The 27,068-nt window shown below is 37.8% G+C and overlaps 1 protein-coding gene across 2 annotated transcripts; it reads right to left on the reverse strand.

Moving 5' to 3' along the window:
- Positions 1–947: 947 nt before the first annotated feature.
- On the reverse strand, positions 948–25,454 carry LOC121387477. 2 transcript variants are annotated; one of them, XM_041518610.1, is made up of 4 exons: positions 25,033–25,163; positions 8,498–8,549; positions 4,879–4,985; positions 948–2,834 (listed from the first exon to the last, which is right to left on the reverse strand). In XM_041518610.1, the coding sequence occupies exon 4, from the start codon at positions 2,776–2,778 to the stop codon at positions 2,026–2,028; it is 753 nt and encodes a 250-aa protein (XP_041374544.1). In that variant the 5' UTR covers positions 2,779–2,834; positions 4,879–4,985; positions 8,498–8,549; positions 25,033–25,163; the 3' UTR covers positions 948–2,025. The 2 variants fall into 2 exon arrangements, with proteins under 2 accessions (XP_041374544.1, XP_041374543.1); XM_041518609.1 differs by lacking the exons at positions 948–2,834; positions 4,879–4,985; positions 8,498–8,549 and adding an exon at positions 17,755–18,716 and having other exon boundaries at positions 25,033–25,454.
- Between the last annotated feature and the right edge of the window lie 1,614 nt (positions 25,455–27,068).

The raw sequence follows: 27,068 nt of genomic DNA on the forward strand, positions 1-27,068 counted from the left end.
TGTTGGAACGCCGGACTGCTCGGTGGCGCTGGGTTCCCCCCTTTGCGAATCCTTTTACCTCTAGGGCTAAAGTTACATAATTATATTAAGAAATTAAAAATAAATATATATATATATATATATATATATATAATATATATGTATGTATAGATATTATTATTAAATGTATAAGTATAGTATATATTATTTTTGAACTGCCCGATTGAAAATGTAATTATAATTATGCACCTACTAATTATATTATAAAACAATAGAATGTTATAGGTTTAATTATAACTATGGTGCTTTTATATTAACATAAATATAAACATATGTAATGATAGACCCCAAATTATTTTAAACTTTGGCTTTGTTTTTAAGTGGTCTTACCACACTATTAAAAATTGTCACCTTCACCTCTCTCACACACTCCCCCCCCCCCCCCCCCCCCGCCCCGGAGTCGGTCACTGGCGTAGTCAGAGGCTGAATCCGGGGTGGGCGTGCCTGAACCCTTGTGGATAGGGGCACGTAAAAAGAGTTTCCCAGTTTCCCCAGCACGAGTCCTACAATCTACGCGGTCGATCCCGCTTACGTGCACGAAACAGTGGGCAGACCTGGCACTGGCTAGTGTGTATTGATGTATGAATATCTATATATCGTACGTATGTCGAGGTTGACGATTACATACATAGATATTAACGCACTGGCGCAAGGGGATAATTAAACCCTTTCTGGCCTCACAAATTGTCCCATGCCGTTGCTGGGACTCGAACCTGTGGCACCGAATCGCCCGCAAATTGCAGATTAAAATGTAGGTAGGTAGGTAGTAAATAGAGAGAGACAGAGAGACAGAGACAGACAGACAGACAGAGACAGACAGACAGACATAGTGAGAGAGACAGAGACAGATATAGCTACTTGTATTGTGCATAACTAATAAAGCTATATTTAATGAAAACAAGACATGATTTGACACAAATATTTATTTTGTTTCATATTCAGCTGTACATTTCCGTGTATTCAGTGGTGCAATCACTTTATCCTGGGCCCTGTCTCAGTTAATACTCTGCCACTCTTCCCCCACGCCCAACAATCAAAATAATTCTAACACGCCCCCGGCCTGCCCTTCAAGTTATTATTCTATAACATTTAACCTATCACGATAATGCTGTCTACAATTGTACCGCTTCTCATCAGAATCCAAGGGCGGGCCAAAAATAGTTTAGGGGCAAAACATATACCATCTTCACTACATGCACCACTGAATCTGGTAATCATTAATCATATATTCAACAACAGAACTATGTTATATATAGATAATTACACAAACCATTATTGTATGTACACGAAAAAAAACCAAGTCTAAACAGACATGTTACTTGGGCTGTTCATCCCGCAAAAATAAGATCGAACCACAAAATATACAAATGCAATATAGAATAGCATAAACATACATGCAGACGTAAATAAATATATATGCACATAAACAAACATGCGCAGATACACCTGCTCAAATGAATACAAATAAAAATATATATATACATGTACACAACTGATACACCAATTACCAAAATCGTCCGACTCGTTTGTTTACCAGTTGTGATTAATATCAAATCGATATGTATTAACATTGGGAGTCACATTCGATATGAAAATAGGAATAGTTCTCGAGAATAAGCGTTTCACCTATGTTGTGGTATTTGGTTTCCAAATGACACACACACACACACACACTCTCTCTCTCTCTCTCTCTCTCTCTCTCTCTCTCTCTCTCTCTCTCTCTCTCTCTCTCCTCTCTCTCCACCTCTCTCTCTTTTAGCTTTTGTCTTCCAGTTTCCAGCATTTGTTTTACATTTTAAAATTTGCTTTTGAGAGTCCAGGATCTGTGTTTAATTCTGGGATTAGTTTCTACCGATTATCTTTTAATTTCTAGGATTTGTATGTTAGATTTAGCAAGGTGTATTTTTATTTCTAGGATCTGTATTTTACATTTCAACACTTGTCTTTTTGTTTCTACAACCTGTCTATTAAATTCTAGAATATTGTTCAGTTTTTATTTTTACCGAATAGACGACCAAGACATGTTGCTATTTTTCCTTTGGGTTTGCTATCTGGCTCAAGAGACTTCCACAGAATCGCGTTATTCTGTAGCTGGAACATCTTCATGTCGACTTTGGTCTTCCCCAAAGAAAAGGTCGCCTGGGTATACTGACACTTCTTAAAGACCTCAATATGCAAGATGTAGTTGTTGATCACGTATTCGCCTATGTGGTTGAACGTTACGGTTCCCTTCATCTTCACCTCCTGGGCGGGAGTCAGGTAAACATTGGTCCTCGAAAACAGAGTGGGTTTCTTGGCCAAGTAGATTCGCGCCATGATGTTCTTCTTGTCGTCTGCTACACGCTTCAGATGAAGGTTCTCAGAGTCCAGCAGGTAGATCTGCATCCATCTGCCCCGGACATTCACATCCAGCGATATCTGGATCATCTTCTTTGAGTCGGGAAAGCAGTTGAAGATATAGTGGTCAGTTTGGCTGTTGCTAGAAAGATATCCGTTCAACTTGTCCGAAATGTTTTTCATCCTTTGCGACTCTGTGATGTCTCCTGTCGACAGGGGTTGTGTCTTTCCTTTGAGGCGAAGGCTAGGTTTCTCAGAGACGAATTTCGAGCGGGTTGGTGAACTACGTTCAAGACTATAGCTTGAAGCTAAGTCGGTTTCCGAACCTTTGTGGTAAGGTTCACAGGATATAACGTTGCCAGACTGGATGTCATTGCAGTTTTCTGATATATAAGGAGACATGGCGACCCGTTCAGTGCTGATTAAAACCTGTGGCGTCGAGGATTAATCTGAAGATTCTACAAACAAAAAAGAAAGAAAACAATAAAGAAACCACTATTTCAAAATGATGAGACACCAGGGCCAGTTTTACCAAATATTCGTAAGTCCATATAAATAGACTGATTTAGACGTGATGTAATTGTCTTGTATTTATTTCACTATTAGCAATGTCTTGGGCAGAAGGCGAGTAAAATTCATTGTAAAAATTGGGAGATACATGGGTGTTTATGTATGGTAAAAAAAAAAGTGTCTTACGGGAAATAGTGTGTTTGTTTGTTTTGTTTTTGTTGGTGGCTGTATATGGTGCTCATAAATGGTGTCGCTGGTAGGGCAGGATATGCCCAACTTTCCCGAACACGTGCTATATTATTTCCGTTTTTACAGTGATTCATGAGTGCGTGCCATCACAGCTTCTAAATATTCCATTTGGCTCAACCCTGTACAAATTTGGGTTCTAAGCTATAGATGCTTATCTGGGAGTGGCAGTCCTCGTATAGGAGTTGCAGAAAGGATGGGATATCCTGTTACGGATCTCCAAAGGGAGCGCCGGTCCACCAAAGGACGAGCATATCTTAACGGCCTACGCATTATTAATGTAGATATATTATTTTCTATATGTATCTGCGTATTTTAACCCAGTGGTAAGGCTTTTACTTGATGCGTGGTCGGTGGGCCCATTGTGTATCACGACTGGTATATTAAAGGTCGTGGTATGTGCTATCCTGTCTGTGGGATGTTGCACATAAACGACTCTTACTTAAAATAATCCCAACTGGGGGCTTTTCCAATGCCTCGAGTATATGGTACATGAATTCAGTACCAGTATATCCATTTTAATACTTTTTCTAAATTAATTAAATCAATGTAATTGGACATTATATGCATAATACATGCACATATATAATAATCAACCATGGATCCAGGGTAACTACACACACAAACAAACAAACACACACACACACACACACACACACACACACACACACATTTAAAATGGCCGGAACATCCACGTGGCAAGGTCGATGGTCTTGTTTCAAAATTTCTGACCTGCGATTCCAAACCGTAAGAGGTCGCATACAGGTCTTACAGTTGCGCATAATCGCAGGTCAAGTAATACAATTGGTCGTGCTACTGGTCATATCATCTGGCGATTGGTGGTGCCACCTGTCGTACGACCTCACGATCGATAGTGCGACCAGTCACGATCTGTCCCGACTGATTGCGATCGATCTTCTCCAATCGTTGGTGATCGCACGACCACGCGTACCACCAATCGTACGATGACCTACAAACAGTCTTAAGAGCAATCGCAGTATGCGATTCCAAATGGACATTATAGCAAACATTGCCGATTGGTCGTAGCTCGGCCAAATTGCCACCAATAGCACGATCCAGAAAACGTACGATTCAGTGTGACGGAGTCTTTAGCTGTCTTCATACGTGTATCAACAAACAACATTTAACCTATGAAAATTGATGGTGATTTGCAAAGAAACATCTTACAATGCAGTAAACTCGGGAATGTCCCTTTAATGAATTTTAACTTTTTTCATTATCGAGTTATATGCCAATTTATCGGTTACCTTTTGACGCTATGTTAAACAGCAATACGAATTGTGGGTGGGTGTGGGTAATTTTATGGCCATGCTTCTATCGGAGAACTGTTCAAGCACGCCTGTCGTGGGCACAACCTCTAACTTAGCCAGAATGTTTTGTCTATGACAAGGGGGGAGGGGGATTGTTGTTTGGTCGTAGATTTACCTTTACATGAAAACCTAGGTTTACGATATTTTGCAAAATTGATCCCTGGTCTTGACCACCATATACGGTTCTCAATCCGCGTGTAACAGGATTGTCATTGCGTAGCGTACCAGCACAAGCGCCAGAAACCTTCCTACAACTACGTTCAACAGCAGCAAGTCTGGGTACGCATACTATTTCAAGGAAGGACTTGTATTTGAAACAAACTATTGTACAAAGTATTCCGAAGACAAAAATCCTTAGATTCATAGATAAACTAAACACTTGCATACATAGATACATAAATAAATAAATACTTACAGTGATGACGTTGATGCCACCTGTTTTAAAAATACGTTGTGTCTGTCGCAGCTGGTCCTGAATGAGGCATGACAACTTGTTGTCGAGCCTTTTCTTGGCATTTCCTGCTGAAAACACGCCCATTTGACAAGTGCGTCATCGAAAAATTTACATTTTGTTTACGTTATTATGGTAGGGTCTTGTCAAAAATGAAAAATTAATTCTGAATTTTAGAGAATAGAGACACTTTGACTATGTCAGGCTAATCTTTATATATAAAGACCGTCACTCTGACTTAAAAGAGTATCGTTATGAACAAAATAAACTGTCTTTGTTGGAATGATGTCTATCCAAAGTTCCTATATCAAAACACTCATTTAAATATAGAAAAAGTGTATTACCAGAATTAATAAAAAATATCCAATTACCTCTACTTTATGATATGGCCACGTTTTCGAAAGGAATTGTCTCCGCCACAAGCTGATGTGACGTCATTGACTGTGGGATGGTGCATGTAAAAGATCTCTTGCTACTAGTGGAACAAATGTAGCGGGTTTCTTTTTCAAGACTATATGTCATAATTACCAAATGTTTGACATCCAATAGCCGATTTTTAATAAATCAAAGTGTTCTAATGGTGTCGCTAAACAAAACAAAACATAACTATGTTCACCATTTATTTTTTCCACAATCCACAGTCTTTTTTTTTTTCTTGTTGAAATGTTTTTCTTTATTTTCTCCCCAACATTTTGAAATTTAATTTTTAGATTTATTTACTCCGAGCTTGGAGTTCTAGGAGTTGGAGACTCAGAATAGTCTCTCTAATTTCCAGTATACCCGTAGATATTGCATGTAAATAATAAAGATCAGAGTTTCGTAACGCTCATTTTGTATAACACTAGAAATCGTGTTTGCATAAGTTGTTAAACCTGTATGGGTAGCTGTATTGAATCGTACAACTTGTTACATATGGCTATCTAGCCTTTCGGGCAAACCCAAGATTTTTCAGCATCTCATTTGTGGTTTGAAAATAGATCCAGCGATTTATACCTTTCAGTATGTTGGACGATAGCTATCTTGGATTTGAAGGTTACGGTGACCTCAAATTGCAAAACTCTTAACCTCACCGAAATATCAGACATCTTCAGTTTAATGGATACACCTTATTCTAAATTTTATTTCATATATCTTTTTCTTCTTCTTTTCGTTCGTTGAAAATAGATCCAGCGATTTATAACTTTCAGTATGTTGGACGATAGCTATCTTGGATTTGAAGGTTACGGTGACCTCAAATTGCAAAACTCTTAACCTCACTGAAATATCAGACATCGTCAGTTTAATGGATACACCTTATTCTAAATTTTATTTCATATATCTTCTTTTCGTTCGTTGAAAATAAATCCAGCGATTTATACCTTTCAGTATTTTGGACGATAGCTATCTTGGATTTGAAGGTTACGGTGACCTCAAATTGTAAAACTCTTAACATCACCGAAATATCAGACATCCTCAGTTTAATGGATACACATTATTCAACATTTTATTTGATATATCTCTTCTTCTTCTTTTCTTTCGTAGCGTTCGCTTGTTGACTACAGGTTGCGGCAAGCTGTGACTATCCTCTGTAAATCACTCTTGGGTACCGCACAGCTTCTTCCGGAGTGTTGTTGTAGGTGTCCAGGTAGTCTCCCTCAGTTGCTGTAGATATTTGCAGTCTTGGATGATATGTTAGGTCGTCTGTTCTGTTTCTCCTAGAGCCAGCCAAGCCGTGGAGCGGGACAGGTTGTCTTTGAAGTCCTGTCTACTAAGTGTTATATATCAGGAGTAATATATTAATTGCATCTTATTTGTCTGATGATTTATTAATTAATTCAAGCTGACAGTGAGCAAGGTGTTGTAAGTTGTATAGTTAGTCTGTCGTGATTTTTGTTTTCACCTGCAAAACTACCGGGGTGCGTGCGCCAGTGTTTAGATTGGCTATTGCCCGTTTTTCCACTTCGCACATTGTTAATATCACCCGTTCTAACCTTTTTAATCTATGTCCAAAATGGCCGAGTCCGTTGACAAAGCCTTTACTAAATTAAATAAAAAAATAAAATAAAATAAATGTTTTATTTAACGATGCACTCAACACATTTTATTTACGGTTATATGGCGTCAGACATATGGTTAAGGACCACACAGATTTTGAGAGCAAACCCGCTGTCGCCACTACATGGGCTACTCTTTCCGATTAGTAGCAAGGGAAATTTTATTTGCGCTTCCCACAGGCAGGATAGCACAAACCATGGCCTTTGTTGAACCAGTTATGGATCACTGGTCGGTGCAAGTGGTTTACGCCTATCCATTGAGCCTTGCGGAGCACTCACTCAGGGTTTGGAGTCGGTATCTGGATTAAAAATCCCATGCCGCGACTGGGATCCAAACCCAGTACCTACCAGCCTCTAGACCGATGGCCTAACCACGACGGCACCGAGGCCGGTAAGCCTTTACTAAATTAAATAAAAGTCTGGAGAAAATATCTGCTGAGAATACTAACCGCACCTTAAAAATGTCCTACAACAGATCTATCCTCTCGTTCATCTGGGACTAAATGAGTTCTACCCCGGATAAGACGGCCAGATGCGATCCCACTGCTTATTGTTTCCAATATCGGCAGCTCTCCATAGCAGCCTTGCAACAAAATTCACATTCCAACCACTCCAGGAATACGGTGTTTTACTATTCAAGGCTACCCAACAGCCAAAGCTTTAATACAGCCTTTAGTGACACCCCGTTTGCTGCTCTTGGCCATGTTTTTTCTATCCGCCACTGACGCGACTGCCCTGACGAGGTTGCTGTCATTCTCAAACATTGTGTTAAAGAAAGAAATGTTTTATTTAACGATGCGCTCAACACATTTTATTTATATGGCGTCAGACATATGGTTAAGGACCACATAGATTTTGAGAGGAAACCCGCTGTCGCCACTACATGGGCTACTCTTTCCGATTAGCAGCAAGGGATCTTTTATTTGCGCTTCCCACAGGCAGGATAGCACAAACCATGACCTTTCTTGAACCAGTTATGGATCACTGGTCGGTGTAAGTGGTTTACACCTACCCATTGAGCCTTGTGGAGCACTCACTCAGGGTTTGGAGTCAGTATCTGAGTTAAAAATCCCATGTCTCGACTGGTATCCGAACCCAGTACTTTCCAGCCTGTAGTCCGATGACTTAACCACGACGTCACCGAGGCCAGTCACCAGTCACAAGTCCTATAACATAACCACTACACTACATGTCACTATGCACGTCTATTTGATGTCAGGAGAGTATTCCTCAACAACAATTAAAAAATCAAATACAATTTCTAAAAATAACCAAAAAGAAGTTTGGGTTTTTTCGGGGAGGGGGGGTAACATTTTCTGTTTTAGTGATTTTAATATATAAATTACATAAAATATTTTCAATTATTTGGATATCTCTATAAAATAGCTATAAACATGCGTAATCGTATGTATTCCAAACCATCAAAAGGTTTGGGTTAACCCCAGACGCCAATAAACAATGTTTGCTTGAAACAAAAACAAAGAAAAACAGTTTCAGTCAAAGACTTTTTCTAAAAACGCGTTCACGGATAAAGACGTTCGAATACTTACCGGATTTTGTGATGCATGGCATAGCCATAAGTCCCCTTTGTTACGTTTTCACCTGAAATATGGTAAAATAAACGATTAAAAAGAAAAAAAAATGTATGAATCCCAAAACTTTTATTAACGTTATAAACCTAAATAACAGATACACATTTTTCTAAAACTGAAATACAAAACGTATGCTAAAATTTTCAACTTCAACATTTTATTAAATGGTTCCTAAAATGTATCTAACTATCACAGGTGTGACAAATATCACTGACAAGGACTGCTCAGTGATAAAGTAGCACTGGGTTGAAAGTAGGTTGTTTTCAGTGTGTTGGTCGTATTTCTGAAATTATGATTTTTAGGGTACGGTCAGGAAAAATGATACCAATAAACCCTATGTATACCACTGCAAATTTGTTAAAAATTAAGCCATATTTTGATGAAGTTGTCATTAGAATAAACTTTTACAGAAATATAAAAAAAACCCACAATTGCTCCAAAAAAGAAGACCGCTTCACGGATAAATATAGATTATTATGATAAATTAATTTTATAGGGTTTTTTTGTTGTGTTTTTTTTTTTTTTTGGGGGGGGGGGTGTTCGTTTGTTTTTGTTGAGTGTTTTTGTTTGTTTGTTTTTGTTCGTTGTTTTCTTTTTTGTTTTGTTGTGGGGGGGTTTTGGGGGGTTGCTATTACAAAACTAGAAAACCTTCCTGTTTTCTGTTATAACTATTTACGTCTGACTAAACTGTCCATCCTCCATGAATTTTTAGTTGCTACATTGTAATTCATAAAGGGTTCCATTGCATAAAGGGTTGAAAAAATCATGTATAGGCCCTATTAAAACTTTTACCCATTATACTCAAGCCACGTGAGTATAAAACAAATGCACATGTGACAATTATTTTTCATCGAATAAACTCTTTAAAAACAAAACAAAACAAAAACAAATGTGTTCACAATAACAGAAAATAAAACATCTAAGTTAAATAACCAAAACAAATAATAAGAACTATAAACCCCAAGTTACGTAAACAGCTCCGAACGATCAACACTACATAACAAAATTAATATCTTCGAAAAGACAAAAACAAATGCTGTTGTGAGACCATGGAAACAGTATGGAGCTGTGGTAAACAAACCAGTATTGCACAAAACGAAAAATAGATTGAAAACATTTTCACAGAAGGTTAACCGGCCTCAGTGGCGCAGTGGTTAAGCTATCGGACTTCTTATGTTGATATTGTAAATAAAAATATTTTTTAAAACTCGTCGGACTACAGGCTGGTATGTACAGGGTTCGCAGCCCTGTACCGGTGTAAAAGGAACGCAGATCCGTGGGAACCGAGGTCCGCAGGAACAGTAGTCCTATCGGACCTCGATAACTTAGCAACCATAGTCCTATCCCGAAGTTTCATAACTGGCTGATTTTAAAGGGGGTTTTCCCTACGACTTGTATTCCTATCGGACTTAAATTCCTTCTACAGCAGTGACAGAAATAATAGTCCGGCAAATTCGATGTCCGTTTGTTATACTCTGCAATTTGCACGAGCTGTCAGAAAGACACGGAAAAACAGTGAGGTTTTGGCAGCCTTCTCTCATAGGGTGATGGATAAGTGTACGATTTTCTTAAGATTATTGTGGGTTCAAATCTCTATGTCAAAACATTTTTAAGTTTGAGTATCAACTTAACTATTTTTTTACGTCATAGACTTGTGGATCAGACACGTGAGTGAATTTTTGTAATCGTCTTCCATTTTTGTTAGCACATTGAAGTAGGGCGAGTATCTTGCTTTTTTCAAAAGTATTTAATGCAACTACAGATATAAAGTAGGCTATAATATATGATTATGTTCATGCGTTCAACACGAAGAAATATATAATTTTAAAAATATGGAGCCTAAAATTATGTTGGTGTGTACAGAAATTGACTTTTGCTGTTCGCCAAATGTTTTTTTTTGTTACGGGGTTTATATATATATTTGGCGAACAGCAAAAGTCAGTTTCTATACACACCAACATACTTTTTAATAATATTATGTTTTATAAGTTTATATTTTGACTGTAAGTCACAATACGATTCATTGCGATTTTCTTAATCTTTGTCCGATCGGACTTCCATTCCTCGGAATCCTAGTCTGTAGGACTTGTATTCCTAGGAATTTAAGTCTGTGGGACGGGTATTCCTGGGATTTAAGTGGGACTTTCATTCCTGGTACTCCTAGTCTACAGGACTTTCAATCCTAGTATTCCTAGTCCACTGGAATTTTATTTCCGATATTTTGCTTATGACAATGTAAAAATAACAGGAATAATAAGCATGAAAGAATGCTTTTATAGATGAACAATTACAAATAGCATCAAAACACGTGAAATTAATTATCACTGCCTGCCTTATGGCAATTTTGACCATCAAAAGCATAAGAAATGACTTGGGGAAAGGGTCTCTGTATTATTATACCTTGCCGTTATGAACACCATAAGCGTAGGAGACAGGGTGGAGGTGCGGGTCGGGGAGTAAATCCCCCAGTGTTGGGGGGGGGGGGGGTCAATGGACACGTTAGGGCAAAATGAGCTGACCTGAAAACTTCACAATGTATTTCCATCATTCTACTCACACTATTAGTTGTAATCCATGATAAAATGCAGACTGATTTGTTTGGAATTTTATACCCCTGTGGGCGGAGCCAAATTCTGTAATTTCCAACAGTTTCCAGCCACCCCAGTTAATGCTAAAGCAATAATTTGATTATAAATAACATTGATAATCAATCAAGTATACATAATTAATTTTATTATCTCGGGGTATATGGCTTTTTATGTACCCCTCGTGATGCTTCTACAACTTATATTGTGTTCCAGATTCGAACATTTTCGTTTCATAAAAGTCTGTCTGTTACCCAACCCCTTCTCACAAAAAGGGAGTCTGAATGCTTATTGTGACCAAAACTGTTAGCTGTAAAAGTGTCATGAGTAGTTAGTCCGTTTTAAAGTATCTCTGTAAATTGTGTGCATATTATTGACAGTATGATAATTGTTATGGGGTTACTGTTTTGTTTTAGTTAGTGTAGTGACCTATTGAGCTGTTAAAACCCACTCTTAGTCATTGATATTTCTATTAATTAAATGAAAACCATTTTTATCGACGATATGGTTGGTTAGGACTGACATGTCATGCAATGGAGGGAGTTATCATATTATGTTAGACCAAATTTTTTTTTTTTTTAATTAGACAAAGCAGGCACATGTTCAGTAAGTTATGCAGGGGTGGGGGTGGGGGTGGGGGATCTAGACTGTGGCAAGTAGAAATTTGCTTTGAAGAGGTGTCTTTAGACCACGCCACCCCACCCCACCCCATATGAACACACACCTGCAACATTACTGACAAAACGGCACTAACTTAAAATATAAATAACAATATAATTTATATAACGCAAATATCACCTTTTTATATTTGAATTATTATTATTATTATTATTATTATTATTATTATCAAATACCAGTACATAATGTTTAACAGACAATTTTGTTGGTATAGCATATGGACAAGTTATACTTATATGCGAGTAAAAGAAAGAAATGTTTTATTTAATGACACACTCAACACATTTTATTTACGGTTTTATGGCGTCAGACATATGGTTAAGGACCACACAGATTTTGAGAGGAAACCCGCTGTCACCACTACACTGCCCTGTGTGAGTCTACCCTGCAGCCGTGTGTTTAGGATGGTATTTCTGACACTCTCGATGGCCTTACAATTCTGATAAAAGGACTTTGGTAGTGTTTGTTAAAAAAGGGGCGAGGCGTAGCCCAGTGGTACAGCGCTCGCTTGATGCGCGGTCGGTTTGGGATCGATCCCTGTCAGTGAGCCCATTGCGCTATTTCTCGCTCCAGCCAGTGCACCACGACTGGTACATCAAAGGCCGTGGTATGTGCTATCCTGTCTGTGGGATGGTGCATAGAAAAGATCCCTTGCTGCTAATCGAAAAGAGTAGCCCATGAAGTGGCGAAAGCGGGTTTCCTCTCTCAATGTCTGTGTGGTCCTTAACCATATGTCTGACGCCATATAACCGTAAATAAAATGTGCTGAGTGCGTCATTAAATAAAACATTTCCTTGCTTCTTGTTAAACAGTCCGGGGAGAGGGACCTGTGAGGACGAAAATGTACGGTTTTGTACACTCATATATAAAAAAGATAAAAGAATATTGCGTGTGACCCACCGCTAGAGACTGCCCCGTTATTAGAGATTGTGCTCCTCATTCTAGATATCGTTCATACGGGCCTCCATTCCATGTAACCGGCCTCGGTGGCGTCGTGGTTAGGCCATCGGTCTACAGGCTGGTAGGTACTGGGTTCGGATCCCAGTCGAGGCATGGGATTTTTAATCCAGATACCGACTCCAAACCCTGAGTGAGTGCTCCGCAAGGCTCAGTGGGTAGGTATAAACCACTTGCAGCGACCAGTGATCCATAACTGGTTCAACAAAGGCCATGGTTTGTGCTATCCTGCCTGTGGGAAGCGCAAATAAAAGATCCCTTGCTGCTAATCGGAAGAGTAGCCCATGTAGTGGCGACAGCGGGTTTCCTCTAAAAAATCTGTGTGGTCCTTAACCATATGTCTGACGCCATATAACCGTAAATAAAATGTGTTGAGTGCGTCGTTAAATAAAACATTTCTTTCTTTCTTTCCATTCCATGTACGTTTACTTTAACTTTATATTGAATAATGAATTATATATATTATAAAAAAAGAATCTTATTTATTGGTTGATAATGAATACTTTGTAATACTAGAGCACAGGAATCATCACAATTCCTTTTAATGTTCTGAATACTGGTTACACAAGGAACGTTTCCAGATGAAAAACGTACATTTGTTAAATCACAGTTTTCTTCACAAAATAAAAAGTACGGCATTTATTAACTATAGTGCTGTCGGAAATAGAATAAAAATGATTTTCGTCGGAGATTTCTTACATATTAAACAGACAAGTAAATATTTTGTAAATATCTATTTAATTATGGTCTACCTAATTTAGCATTTACTTGTTTTGGCTCTCATTGATGTATAAGGTGGTGTTTATTCTTGAAATTAAAAGAAATATGTCAGTAAACAGATGATTTGTGCACTTTATTGGAACAGACTATAACAAAGTTTAGTCAACATGTGTCAATTTCATTGCCGTTACAATATGAGAGGGACCGTTTCAGGTAATGGTTTACCCCTATTCCTCTCCAAAACAAAATATTTGTAGACATTTATAAGTAACTTTTGAGCAAAACTGTCAAGAACCATTTTGAGTTCGTGATATATTTTCCGGTATTAAAGGTGCTATCTCAAAGTTGCATAATTACAGCTATTGCAAACCATGTTTTTATTAAATTTTGCTTTAACATTTAAAGACTATGTGCCCATAAATGATTATAGGAAATGATTTTATCTACTAGTAGAAAATACATTTTTATTGGAGAATCTTTATTACAAACAGATGCTCACATATAACTTCTGATATAGCACCTTTAAGTGGTTACAAGATAGTGTAAACTTCTACTGTATTTATATCGAATTTATAATCACTAAATATACTGGTCAAAATTATTAATTTATGCTGCATTTCAAAATAATCAGTTATCTTGCAGTTTTAAATTAAAAGTTTGTTTAAGGGTAAATTAAATTGACATATATCCATCAAAATGTGTTACAGTCTGTTCCAATAAAGGTCACAAATCTGTTTACAGACATCTTTATTTTAATTTCAAGAGTAAAGACCACCTTGTGCATCAATGAGAGCCCAAACAAGTAAATGCTAAATTAGGTAGAATATCATTAAATAGATATTTACAAAATATTTACTTGTCAGTTTAATATGAAAGAAATAATTGATGAAAATCATTTTTATTCTATTTCCAACACTACTTTAGACACTTGACATTGGGATAGATAGTAGCCTATTAATATTTTATTTGAATTTCACATGGTCAGATATGTTTTTCGTTCAGGGTCGTAGTGACTATAAATACCTCTGACTTCAGGAAGTCGTAATCTAGGTTGAGCATTTTCCAAAACTGATAAAAGTTTCTAGTTGCTTAGGTTAAATTTCAGTATGTTTCAAATCCGTGTATCATTAAAGGTTTTTATATTTACTTTAGAAGCTGTGTAACTGTCCGTTGTTGGTTACATGCAAATGTTGCGTTCTGCACTTGCCTGTATATCATAAAGACTTTATGTCTGTATCATGTTAAGACAAGATAGAATGTCATTCTCCAAGAACTCCGATTCAGTTTCATCTTTCTGTAGATCAATACTCACTAAATTGTTGATGAAAAGTAAGCCTGTATATGTGCAAAGAATACTGGGTCTACTAACCTATAATTTTATTAGGTTAATATGAAATATAAAGTACCTACTATGTCAGTAACAACAGAGATCTTTTCACCGCAAATCGTTTTCACCTATCTTCAACTGTTTTACACTAAATAAATATTTTTATCTGTGTACAGTGTTAAAGTCTGTACTGCCTGGACACCAAGAGCTTCCCATTCTGAATAGAGATCATTTGGTGGTCTCGCCCCTTTAATGTTTCCCAATATTAATGTACAATACATGAGTTTTTATGCACCAAATTTGTATCATATTAACGGAAAATGGTCCATCGGTTAACGGACAAGCGGAGTCTGACCACTAATATAAACGTGAGGTGCAAAGCTCTTCCTAACTACAAGTCCACTGCAACCAATATTCTTTAAAATAAGGATATGTACAGGATGCCAGTACTTTATATCACCCATCTTTACAGTTGTGTTGCGTTGGTAGCAATACCTGTGCCACAGGTAAAGGCTTATTTTGGTTTACGGCACCACTGCAGCATATTGGATGTCAAACATTTTATATTGTTTTTACATAGTCTTAAGAAAGGAAACCGCTACATTTTTCCATTGACAGAAAGGGATCTTTTATATGCACCATCCCACAGACAAGATAGCACATGCCACAGCTTTTGGTATACCAGTCGTAGTGCATTGGCTAGAGCGAGAAATATCCCAATGGGCCCACCGACGGGGATCGATCCTAAACCGACCGCGCATCAGGCTACACCCCGCCCTATGTGCCACAGGTATGACAATTGTGATTCTGGCCGCCTTCCTTGAGTCTCACTTCGTCGGCTTCCTCTGAAATAATTTGTTTATGTTTCTAACCATCCAACTTTCCTTATTACCTTCAGGGTTTTATCACCTATGTTTCTAGACTCCGATGATGGGCATCATTCCCCACCATTCTACAGAAAGAAATGTTTTATTTAACGACGCACTCAACACATTTTATTTACGGTTATATGGCGTCAGACATATGGTTAAGGACCACACAGATTTTGAGAGGAAACCCGCTGTCGCTACTACATGGGCTACTCTTTCCGATTAGCAGCAAGGGATCTTTTGTTTGCGTTTCCCACAGGCAGGATAGCACAAACCATGGCCTTTGTTGAACCAGTTATGGATCTCGTCCCAGCCACAATATATCCACAACTGGTATAACAAAGGCCATGGTATGTACTATCTTGTCTGTGGGATGGTGCATATAAAAGATCCCTTGCTGCTAATCGAAAAGAGTAGTCCATGAAGTGGCGACAGCGAGTTTCTTCTCTTTATATATGTGTGGTTCTTAACTATATGCCTGACGCCATATAACCGAAAATAAAATGTGTTTTGTTAAATTCCTAATGCAGCAAGGGTTTTTTTTATATGCACTTTCCCACAAACAGAAAAGCACATACCACGGCTTTTGATATACCAGTCGTGGTACACTGGCTGGAACGAGAAATAGCCCAATGGGCCTACCGACGGGGATCGATCCTAGACCGATCGCACATCAAGCAAGTGAAAAAAAAACACCTGATGGTCATTCACAAATGCTGTATGAATGGAATAATGAATACAAATAAACATTCTATCACATTTTTTATTTTATGTTTTATGCGAATTTGCTAAACGTTTTTTGCACAGTATATATTTGGTTTAAACAATATGTGTTTATATATTAACAGATTGGATTGGTCAACCGGCTATATAAAGACCTTCCCCTATATTATATACTCAAAAGACAAAAATTATTGTGACATGGATTGTTTGGAGTAATACATTAGTGAATGGATTTATGGATGTAAACCTGAGAAAATGTGCATGCAACAGCTCAAAGAAATGTAACCAAGCAGTTATTGCAGCGATTGCATGCAATGTGCAAGAAATGCTGTCCACTGTTCACCATAAAAAAGCCAGACATTCAGTCGTAAAGCATTGCCACTCTGTGCAGCCTTCAGAAATACAGAAGTCGGAAAAACGCCATTAATGAACTGTTTGATGCAGTTTCGTCATGCCACGCCTCGGTGAAAATGACAGGTGGCGAGTCATAGGGATGCTTGAATATAATATAACGCAATATAATTTGTTGGGGTTTTTTTTATTAAACGTGCATACAGAATCAGTTGAGACAACACCGTTTAAATTGAAACTTTTAATAAAATGATTTACAGATATGTATAAAAAAAAATCTAAAATATAAGATGCACAGGAAGCATGCTAACTTAAGAAATATGTATCATTTTACAGAGCTGGACGGTAATGAAATTTCAGGTTCGGTATCTGAATCAGTAGGCCCTATTTTTGCTGCGATTTACTTCGGTATAGCTATTCGGTATTGACACAATACCGATACCAATATCGAGAGCTATTTTTGGTATATTCTGCTTTAAATGCAGGCCCGAATTAAGTATCAACTGGGGTTGGGGTTTTTTTTCTCGATTCTGAGGAAGAACTATGTACATTCGCTCTTCTTTTCAGCCATTTTGCGTTCGTCGGATACATTGTTAGTGATTTACTAAATGGCGGGAAACATTTTTTCAATACCAAAAGTACGGCATTTTGATATTTGCTCGGTACAGTAAATCTGTATTGACATGATACAGATACCGAACTGTGTATACGGTATACCGTCCAGCTCTACAATGTTTAAACCCTGTTCATATCCAACGTGAGTCAACTGTTAATATAAATCGGTTTTAGCTGAAAAGACCTACATGTTTAGCTCGTATCAGTCTTCGTTTGCCATGTGGTGCATATATTTAAAGCTGAAGTTTGTTTTGTTTAACGACACAAGTAGAGCACATTGATTTATTAATCATCGGCTACTGGGTGTCAAAACATTTGGTAATTTTTACATTTAGTCTTGGCGAGGAAGCCCGCTAAATGTTTCCATTAGCAGCACGGGATCTTTTATATGCACCATACCACAGGATAGCACATACCACGGCCTTTGATATACCAGTTGTGGTGCACTGGTTGGAATGAGGAATAGCCCAATGGACCCACCGACGGGGACCGATCCTAGACCGACCGTGCATCAGGCCAGCACTTTGACCGTTGCCTATGTCTCGCCCTGAACTAGATGTAGATCCCACCCCCGCACAGAGCAAGATATACATTTAAACACTGTACTGAGCCAGTCTATGAATTTGTTCCCGACCCCCTCCCAAAGTACATTTAAAAGGTACCGAGCCAGTTTATGAATTTGTTCCCGACCCCCTCCCAAAGTACATTTAAAAGGTACCAAGCCAGTCTATGAATTTGTTCCCGACCCCCTCCGGAAGTACATTTAAAAGGTACCAAGCCAGTCTATGAATTTGTTCCCGACCCCCTCTGGAAGTACATTTAAAAGGTACCAAGCCAGTCTATGAATTTGTTGCACTGCACCAGCTTGTGCACGATGTGCTGCCAACAGTGGGGAGACATGGAGATACCGGACTGAGTCCAGTTACTCACGGGGTCGCACTTCCACCGACAGCAGGTGGCGCTGCTCATGTGCCTGGCCTTGCAGTGCTCGGCGTGTTCGACGAAGAAGCACTTGAGGATGTTCTGCACTTCCTCGTGCTGGGCGCCTCGCTCTTTGACGTCCGCCAGCTTCTTCAGCAGGGCCTGGCACGTCCTCCACGGAACCACGACGTCGCTGTCCGCGCTCGCGAACTCACGCATCTCCGGACCGTCCAGCTCCGTGAGACGTCTCGTGCAGGCGTCCTCCAGAGATGGGAGGCCGTACGTGCCCGCAAAGCCGAACCAGTCGCACAGGTCGGTGACTCGGACCTGACGTTTGTCCATGGCTGTGACGAGAACGTCCACGCAGCTGGATTTAACGTCGTCCATCTGATACTCGTGTGCGAGCGGGTAGACCTTCAAGGCGACGTCGTCTGACCGAAAAAAAAAAAAAGGAACGCAACATGGATAGATTCAACTGTGAAGATGGCATTAAAGAGACGGACCCTAGGTTTTTAAACACTACGACGTATTTTTCTTCTCTATTAAAGTCATTTTTGATCATTTAAATTAGATGTTCTTACAACCTGAAGTGGTTCTGGTCATCCAAGTTTTTGTAATACCTTAAAGGGACATTCCTGAGTATGCCGCATTGTAAGATGTTTCCGACTAATAAAATATTTCTACGATTAAACTTACATATTAACTATATTTTCTTGTTCAGAATATCAGTGTCTGTATATTCAATGTATTTCTGGTAGTCTTAATATTTGTAAGAAGCCCAAACTGGATTTCGTCTTCAAATAATTTCGTACGTACGGAAAAAATATATATTAGGAAATAAATGAAATTTAAACTAGTACAAATATTAGAACAAGCAGAAACACGTTTAATATACAGCCACTAATATTTTATGCAGAAAAATATATATTTGATATGCAATTACAGTCGTTAAAAAGTCTCTGTTAGTTGATAACATCTTAAACATTGCAGCAAACTCTGGAATGTCCCTTTAAAATGCATTTTTCACGATTCTAAAATCGCACATTCGTCTAAGAAGTAACGGATATCGAGACAAGTTCTAGTCATTTTTAGACGGTATTTCTGTTTAAACATCAGACTTTAGGTTCTCCCTGTTATAATCTTACCAAAATTTGCTGCAGGTTTGTAGATAAGTAATAAACTTAATGTTAATTTTCACGGGTTCAAACTATGGTTTGCGCATTTAACAAAAAAAAACGTTAAAACAGGCCCATAGTAACGATATATGGAGAGTGTGGGGTGAGGCACAAACTTGGTGCGGTTTACAGAGTTTAGTGGGGGTCACAAGTCATATTTAAACCTTTATTTATATAGTGGGGCAAAAAATATGTCCATTTCCATCCTCGAGTGGTGGGTCCTATGGACCTGTAAATGGACTCTTCCACGATGGCACTACGGAAATTGCCGTCATGCTCCCTACCTTTGCAGTAAAGCCCTCTAATTTCACCCCTATCTATCAACGGCAATGTATTGCCGCGCCTTTCGTCACCTCTTGCCGTCAATGGGTTACTAGTAGAAGACTGGGAGAGTATTCATGTATGTCAATAAAACAATATTCAATGAATCATTCAATGAATAATTAAACCACGTTCTATCAATCAGTTATAATATGGGATCTGTGAGGGGTGAGCTCATGATCCAATTGTAATTGTAAGGCGGTTGAAATACGAGCAAGTTAAAATTTTCATTGTTATTGGATGCGTATCCGTACTGGGGGATGGGGGAGAGGGAAGTCTGGCCCACTGTGTATGCCATGCGTACGGGGTGTGTGCAAAATATTTAGGTGTTTTTTTGTGTAAACCTATGATTTTAAAACAAACAAAAAAGAAGAAAAAAGTTTATATTCTAAGATTTATGTAATGTCAATACGTTTTACCATACCAAATATGATCAATGTGTATCACACATTTATTCACCAGTGAGCGAGACGTAACCCAGTGGTAAAGTGCTCGGTTTGGGATCGACACCCGTCGATGGACCCATTGGGTCATTTTTCATTCTAGCTAGTGCACCACGACTGGTATGTGCTATCCTGACTGTGGGATATTGCATATAAAAGATCCCTTGCGATATTAGGAAAAATGTCGCAGATTTTCTCTGGTGATTACGTGTCAAAATTATCAAATGTTTGACATCCAATAGCCGATGATTAATTAATGTGCTCCAGTGGTGTCGTTAAACAAAACAAACTTATTCGCCAGGCAGTTGGCTTACATTTTAGTCTTAGGACAGCATACAATTGTTTCATGATCTACAGCCCAAAGATAAAAAAAGAAGTTATTTTTTCAAAAATAAAAATCAGTTTACTCATACAGAGGGGGCCCCTGCGCGTGCTGTAACCTCACCGTGGTGCAGGGGTGTAACATTCTCTTTGAGAATGGGCCAATACAGCACAAATTGAAGTTTAGAGTAAAATTCGGTGTCCGTAAAATTCTGTGATATTTGTATTTGTATTTTTGCACAGTTCTTTACACTGTTTTTGTTTAAACCTTGAATTTTTATATTGATGTTGATCATCACTTTATTTATTTGCATTACCATAGTTTGACACCCAATAGCCGATGTATTTTTCGTGCTGGGGTGTCGTTAAACATTCATTCATTCATTCATACAGAGGGGAGCAGTATTTAGCTCAGTCGGCTGAGTGTTCACTTGATGTGCTTGCATCGCAGGATCGAACCACCTCGGTGGATCCATTCAACTGATTAGGTTTTTACTTGTTCAGACCAGTGCACCACAACTGGTCATAGGCCATGGTATGTGCTTTTCTGTCTGTGGGAAAATGCATATCAAAGATTCCTTGCTGCATTAGGAAAAATGTAGTGGATTTCCTCTGTTGACTACGTGTCACAATTACCGAATGTTCGACATCCAATAGAAGATGATTAATTAATCAATATCCTCTAGTTGTGTCGTTAAACAAAAACACTTTTTTTGTGTGTGAATTTGGCAATTGCTGTAGCCAGCTCTGAGACTATATACTTGTTCCTGTGAAATCGGTCTACCAGGTGGTAAATAGGCTGACCGTAAATATTGACATCTTTCTTTTAAAGTCAGTGGCGGGACGTAGTGCTGCTCAGTGGAAAAGTGCTCGCAGGGCTCAAAATCAGAGCGTCTAGATTATGCTAACCCCACTCCCATTGCAAGTGATATTTAATGTTGGATTAGTAAATAAATTCTCTTTTTTTTCATTCCCAGTCTCTTATTTACAATTAAAACAACACATGACAAGGGTAAAACATGGGCTGTGTACATACAAATAATAAAACACAATATAATAATTTAAGGTAGTGGCTTCCACCCCCACCCCCTCCCTCCATATCTATCTATCTGTCTATCTGTCTGTCTGTCTCTCTGTCTCTCTCTCTCTCTCTCTCTCTCTCTCTCTCTCTCTCTCTCTCTCATATACACACGCACACTGCACACACAATGCACACATTTCATCCTATGAACCACGTACATAAATATTTTTAAACACTCACATGAGATATATATAAACATAAGATGTACAAAGAAAGTTACCAAATTAGGTCTGTTCAAAGAGAGAATGATACACTGACCACTTGATGAAGAATTTATTAAGATTGTTAGTATTATTCTTTGAAGTATCCTATATTGGAACCATCTAAGTTTTATTTCTTGTGTGGTTACAAATGGTTTTAAGTAGATAAGTGCCAATTAAAGTCTAAAATAAAATAATTTTGATATTGCAGAATTTGGCTTGTGTATAATAATATAGTTTCGTCGTTTCGAATCATTTCTGATAGAACAAAGTTTTCATTGAACATAAGAATCACCTAAAGGAATATTTGTCTCTAGTTTATTTAGTTTCGTTTTCTTAAGGTAAGCCTCAAGTCGGTTAATAACTCATTGATATTCCAAAAAAGATACATTTAATTTGTATAAATTATTAAATGCTGTTAAAGTTAAAAAGTTGCCATATTCATCAATAAGATCACACATTTGAGAAATACTTTTCCCAAGCCACTTCTATTTTAAAAACGATTTGCTGTTAATTTTTATATTGGAATTATAAAAAATTGGTTCTGATAAGCTGTCTTCGAAAGATAAAAATTTAATTAATGATAAGTCACGGAATAAAATAATAAGTCTTTCCAAAATACTTTTTTTTTTTTTTTTAAACACAATTGGGGAAAATCATTATGTTACGGAGTTGTGGAAGGAAGAAAGGAAGGAAATGTTTTATTTAACGACGCACTCAACACATTTTATTTACGGTTATATGGCGTCAGACAAATGGTTACGGACCACACAGATATTGAGAGGAAACCTGCTGTTGCCACTTCATGGGCTACTCTTTTCGATTAGCAGCAAGGGATCTTTTATATGCACCATCGCAAAGACAGGATAACACATACCACGGTTTTTGATGTACCAGTTGTGGTGCACTGGCTGGAGCGAGAAATAGCCCAATGGGCCCACCAATGGGGATTGATCCCAGAACCGACCACGCATCAAGTGAATTCTTTACCTGCCCGCTGGAGTTGTGGAAAACAAGCAAAAAGAATAGGTTTCCATTTTGGATCTTTGGTTTCCAGTTTACGTAGACCAGTAATCTCAAAAGCTTTAACATAGTTAAATACATCTATCATTCCGAGACCTCCCTCATTAACAGGTTTACACGAAGTTGTTCTTTTTATCCTTTCTGGATTTTGATTCCATACAAATTTAAACAATATTCCGTGTAATTCTTTCTGAACTGTTTCTGATCGATTTGGTAATGTTCGAAGTACATGTAGATAACTCTGCTTAGATATTTTATTATAGTTATTCTTCCAAGGGCTGAATACTGAGCTACTGAGCTAAATTCTGCCCCCCGTTGCCTATAGAGCTATGCATTCTGAAGTACATAATATATAGGTGTCATGTACACTTATAATAGAGATATTTGTTTTGTTTAAATACACCATTAGAGCACACTGATTTATTCATCATCAGCTATTGGATATATATCAAACATTTGGTATTTTTCACATACTGTCTTAGACTAGAGAGGAACCCGTTACCTGATAAATTTTTCCATTAGTAGCAAAGGATCTTTTATAAATTATATGCACCATCTCAGAGATAGGATAGCACATACCACAGCTTTTGATATACCAGTCATGCAATCTAATTAAAATTAGCTCCACTATTACATGTGGATCTAACACCAGCCAGTTCATGTCCACCAATCAAAACCTTACTTGCAGAATCATGCCAGTGATTTTAAAATAATTTGAAAACATTCCAAATTATCCTGAGGGTATACGATATGTTTCGTGTGAATTACGAATGCCTTAAAACATGTTTTATTTTATAAAATAAATAATTTGTAATGTAAAACTGAAGACTGATTTAGTTAGGTTTTTTTTATAAATAAATAAATAATTTTTAATGTAAAATTGAAGATTGATAACCCACTCCATACGTATTGGTATGGTTCACTGTACTGCGGCCACTAAAATAGACTCGCCCGATATTTTTAGAATTTGTATGCTCCCAAATAACGTTATAAAAGGCGAAGTGTGATTGGTCAATATTTAAATTATTATTTACAGACGAAATGTTACCTGGACATTGGGGACTACGCAGTGTTGTTAGCAATCTGATTAAAATAAGTTCTACTGGTCTAAATAAGGCATTCGTAATTCACATGAAACATATCGTAGGCCTATACCCTCAGGATAATTCGGAATGTTTTCAAATTATGTATATATAGCAAGAGATATATTTCAGTAATATTGTTTAATAAACATTTAATAACATTAAATAAATGTTTAATAAACAGTTTATTATTATTTTCATAATGTCAAATCTTTGATGAACAATAAGCTGAAAAAAGTGTGGAATAACTAGAATACTGATAAGTACAAAGTAAAGTTTGTTTTGTTTAACAACACCACTAGAGCACATTAATTATCGGCTATTGGATGTTTAATATATTTCTCGTTCCAGTCAGTGCACTACGACTGCTATATCACAGTGACACTGGCCATGGTGCATATAAAAGATCCTGGAGATATGTTGTACAGTACTGTCAGTTATTTTGCTTTTTTCTCCGTTTACGAAAAAATATTAAAGTAACCGTTACGGGGCTATCAATTTTTACTGAGGGCTACTAGATTTTATAACCTGGTAGCTCAGGTGGGTCAAGGCCTGCACAAAATCAAAGTGGTCTCTCCAAATTACCAAATGCAGTGCTTCTAGATTATGGTAGCCCCACTCCTTTGGCTAGTGATATTCAATGTTGGGCTAGTAAATAACTACTGTTGCCATCCCCGATGGCTAGTGATTTGTTTTTTTCAAATGCTGCAGTTGTCTATTTTGTAAATATGAATATCCTTCCCCCACCCCAACCCACCAATGTTAGTGTTTTTTAAGCTCTAACTCCCTCATTAGGAGATATTTTTGATTATTACATTATTTAGTAAAATTGTAGTAACTTAAAGTAAAGTAGTGTATTTTTAATTGTGGCAAGTAAATGTTTTAAATATGTGCTATCCTGTCTATGGGATGATGCATACAGATATATATATACTAGTATTAGTAAACAGGTACAGAGATGAAAATTATTTCACTAGCCTGCCGGACCAGAACCAATTAAAATGTACTACCCTGCCAGAATTTATACTATTCCGCCAGCCTATAGAATGTGCACTAGTGGTGTCATTAAACAAAGCAAAGCTTCTTTTTTGAGTAACTTACAAGTTAGTTTTGTTCTGTTGCAACCAGGAACTAGTAACTGTAGTAAGGAGTGAACATCGTCAAAGTTTTTGTGCGGTAGGTCAATTATGTCCTTCGACTTCTCACAGAAATCTGACTCGAACATTTTCTCAAACACCGGGGACGCCATCATCAACACCGATCGGCTGACATGAAGACATTGCCCGTCGACTCTCAAAACTAAGTCTGTGTAGGACTTTGCTTTGGTAAAATCATACGTATCGTTGCTATCGGACATTTTAGCAGACTTAGAACCTGACGCCGATGCATGTTTTTGAAGAGTATCGTCGTGTATACGCTTTCGTGGACGAGGCATTTGTTTTCGTTCCAAAATCTCAACAATTATTTCGAAAAACTGCAATTAAAATAAGTCAGGAAGTAAACAGCAAGCGTCACCGTTTTCCTAAAATGTTACGCTTGTTCTGTAATTTATAAATTAATCAATTCCTCCTGCTTCAGAGGCTCCAACAAAAATAATAAAGAGGTCACTTGGCTAAGGTTATTTGGTACATGATTAAATGATCACTCGGAAGATAAGGCTAAGCGCTCTGGTTTTCTGTCCTGCTTTGGGATTTTTTGTGGTTTTGTTTTGTTTTCTTGGGTTGTTTTTTTTACCCGTCCGTTTAAAATCATCGGCAGTTAATCTACTAAACGCCGAGTTCACGGGTTACTGGGGCGGAGGCATTATTTTTCCAGGAAAGGCGTTCAGCGTTTAAAAAAGGGCACCTACAATATTCAGGAAGAGGTACAACCGTTAAAAGGGGCATCTAGAATACTCAACAGTGCTCGCTACCATTTCTTATCATGTTTATGTCCCGAGTGAAATATTTTTTCAGTTGTCAAGAGCTTTATATTACGAGGGACATAAACATGATACGAAATGGTAGCGAGTTTAATATCGTATTTCTTACCCATAATCGATTTTAATTTATATCACTCAACTCGTTTGGTTGACGTTCCTGTTAGGTTGTAGCGCGCCAATCACTTTGGTATGTACCAAGATATTTTTAACCAAATGGATAATAATTATTCATATATACCATTAATTAATCTCGCTTTTACTTAGCTCCTTGGCACCACCGTTCCCGTCACACACACACACACACACACACACACACACACACACACACACACACACATATAGACAGACAGAGAGAGAGACAGACAGACAGAGAGAGAGACAGACAGACAGAGAGAGAGACATACATAGAGAGACAGACAGACAGAGAGAGAGACATATATAGAGAGACAGACAGACAGAGAGAGAGAGAGAGAGAGAGAGAGAGAGAGAGACACAGAGAGAGACGCACATACATACAGAGAGACAGACAGACACAGAGAGAGAGACACACAGAGACAGAGAGAGAGAGACACACACACACAGAGAGAGAGACACACACACACACAGAGAGAGACACACACACACACACAGACAGACACACACAGACACACATTATTGTTCACAGTATTATAGTCCAGGAGCCAGGTCGATTTATCTATGTTGGAGAGTCAGGAAGGTTTGAACATTGATTCTGATGTAATAATATGTGTAGATTTCAGATCTGCAACTCTTACTTGCCTAAACCTGTACGTTAATTGGGAATTTGCATATTTTCAATGGCACGTCAAGGTCAATTTGTTTTCGATCTGCTGATACCCAAACACGCCAGTCCACGAGACAGACAGCAAATTTCAGTTATAGGGGAGATTAAACTCTTAAAAAACGTTTTTTGTGACGTTAAATATCCAAACTTTCCACTTTGATTTGCTGGATTTTCACAATTGGTCAATTTGACCTACATTTTCAAGGTCAAATGAAAGTCATTGTTTCTGAATATATAATATGCTGTAAATGACACAATTGATTGGTTTCTTTTCATTCTTTCCAATAATAATGATCAATAATTTTTTTTTTTATAAAATATCAATAATAAGTGTGATATGGTGGTTATGTAGATGGTTCAATGAAGTACTTTTAGGTACAAATCAAATGTATATATTGTCATATAATACTTTGT

Source organism: Gigantopelta aegis, chromosome 13, assembly GCF_016097555.1.
Source record: "Gigantopelta aegis isolate Gae_Host chromosome 13, Gae_host_genome, whole genome shotgun sequence".
NCBI lineage: Eukaryota > Metazoa > Mollusca > Gastropoda > Neomphalida > Peltospiridae > Gigantopelta > Gigantopelta aegis.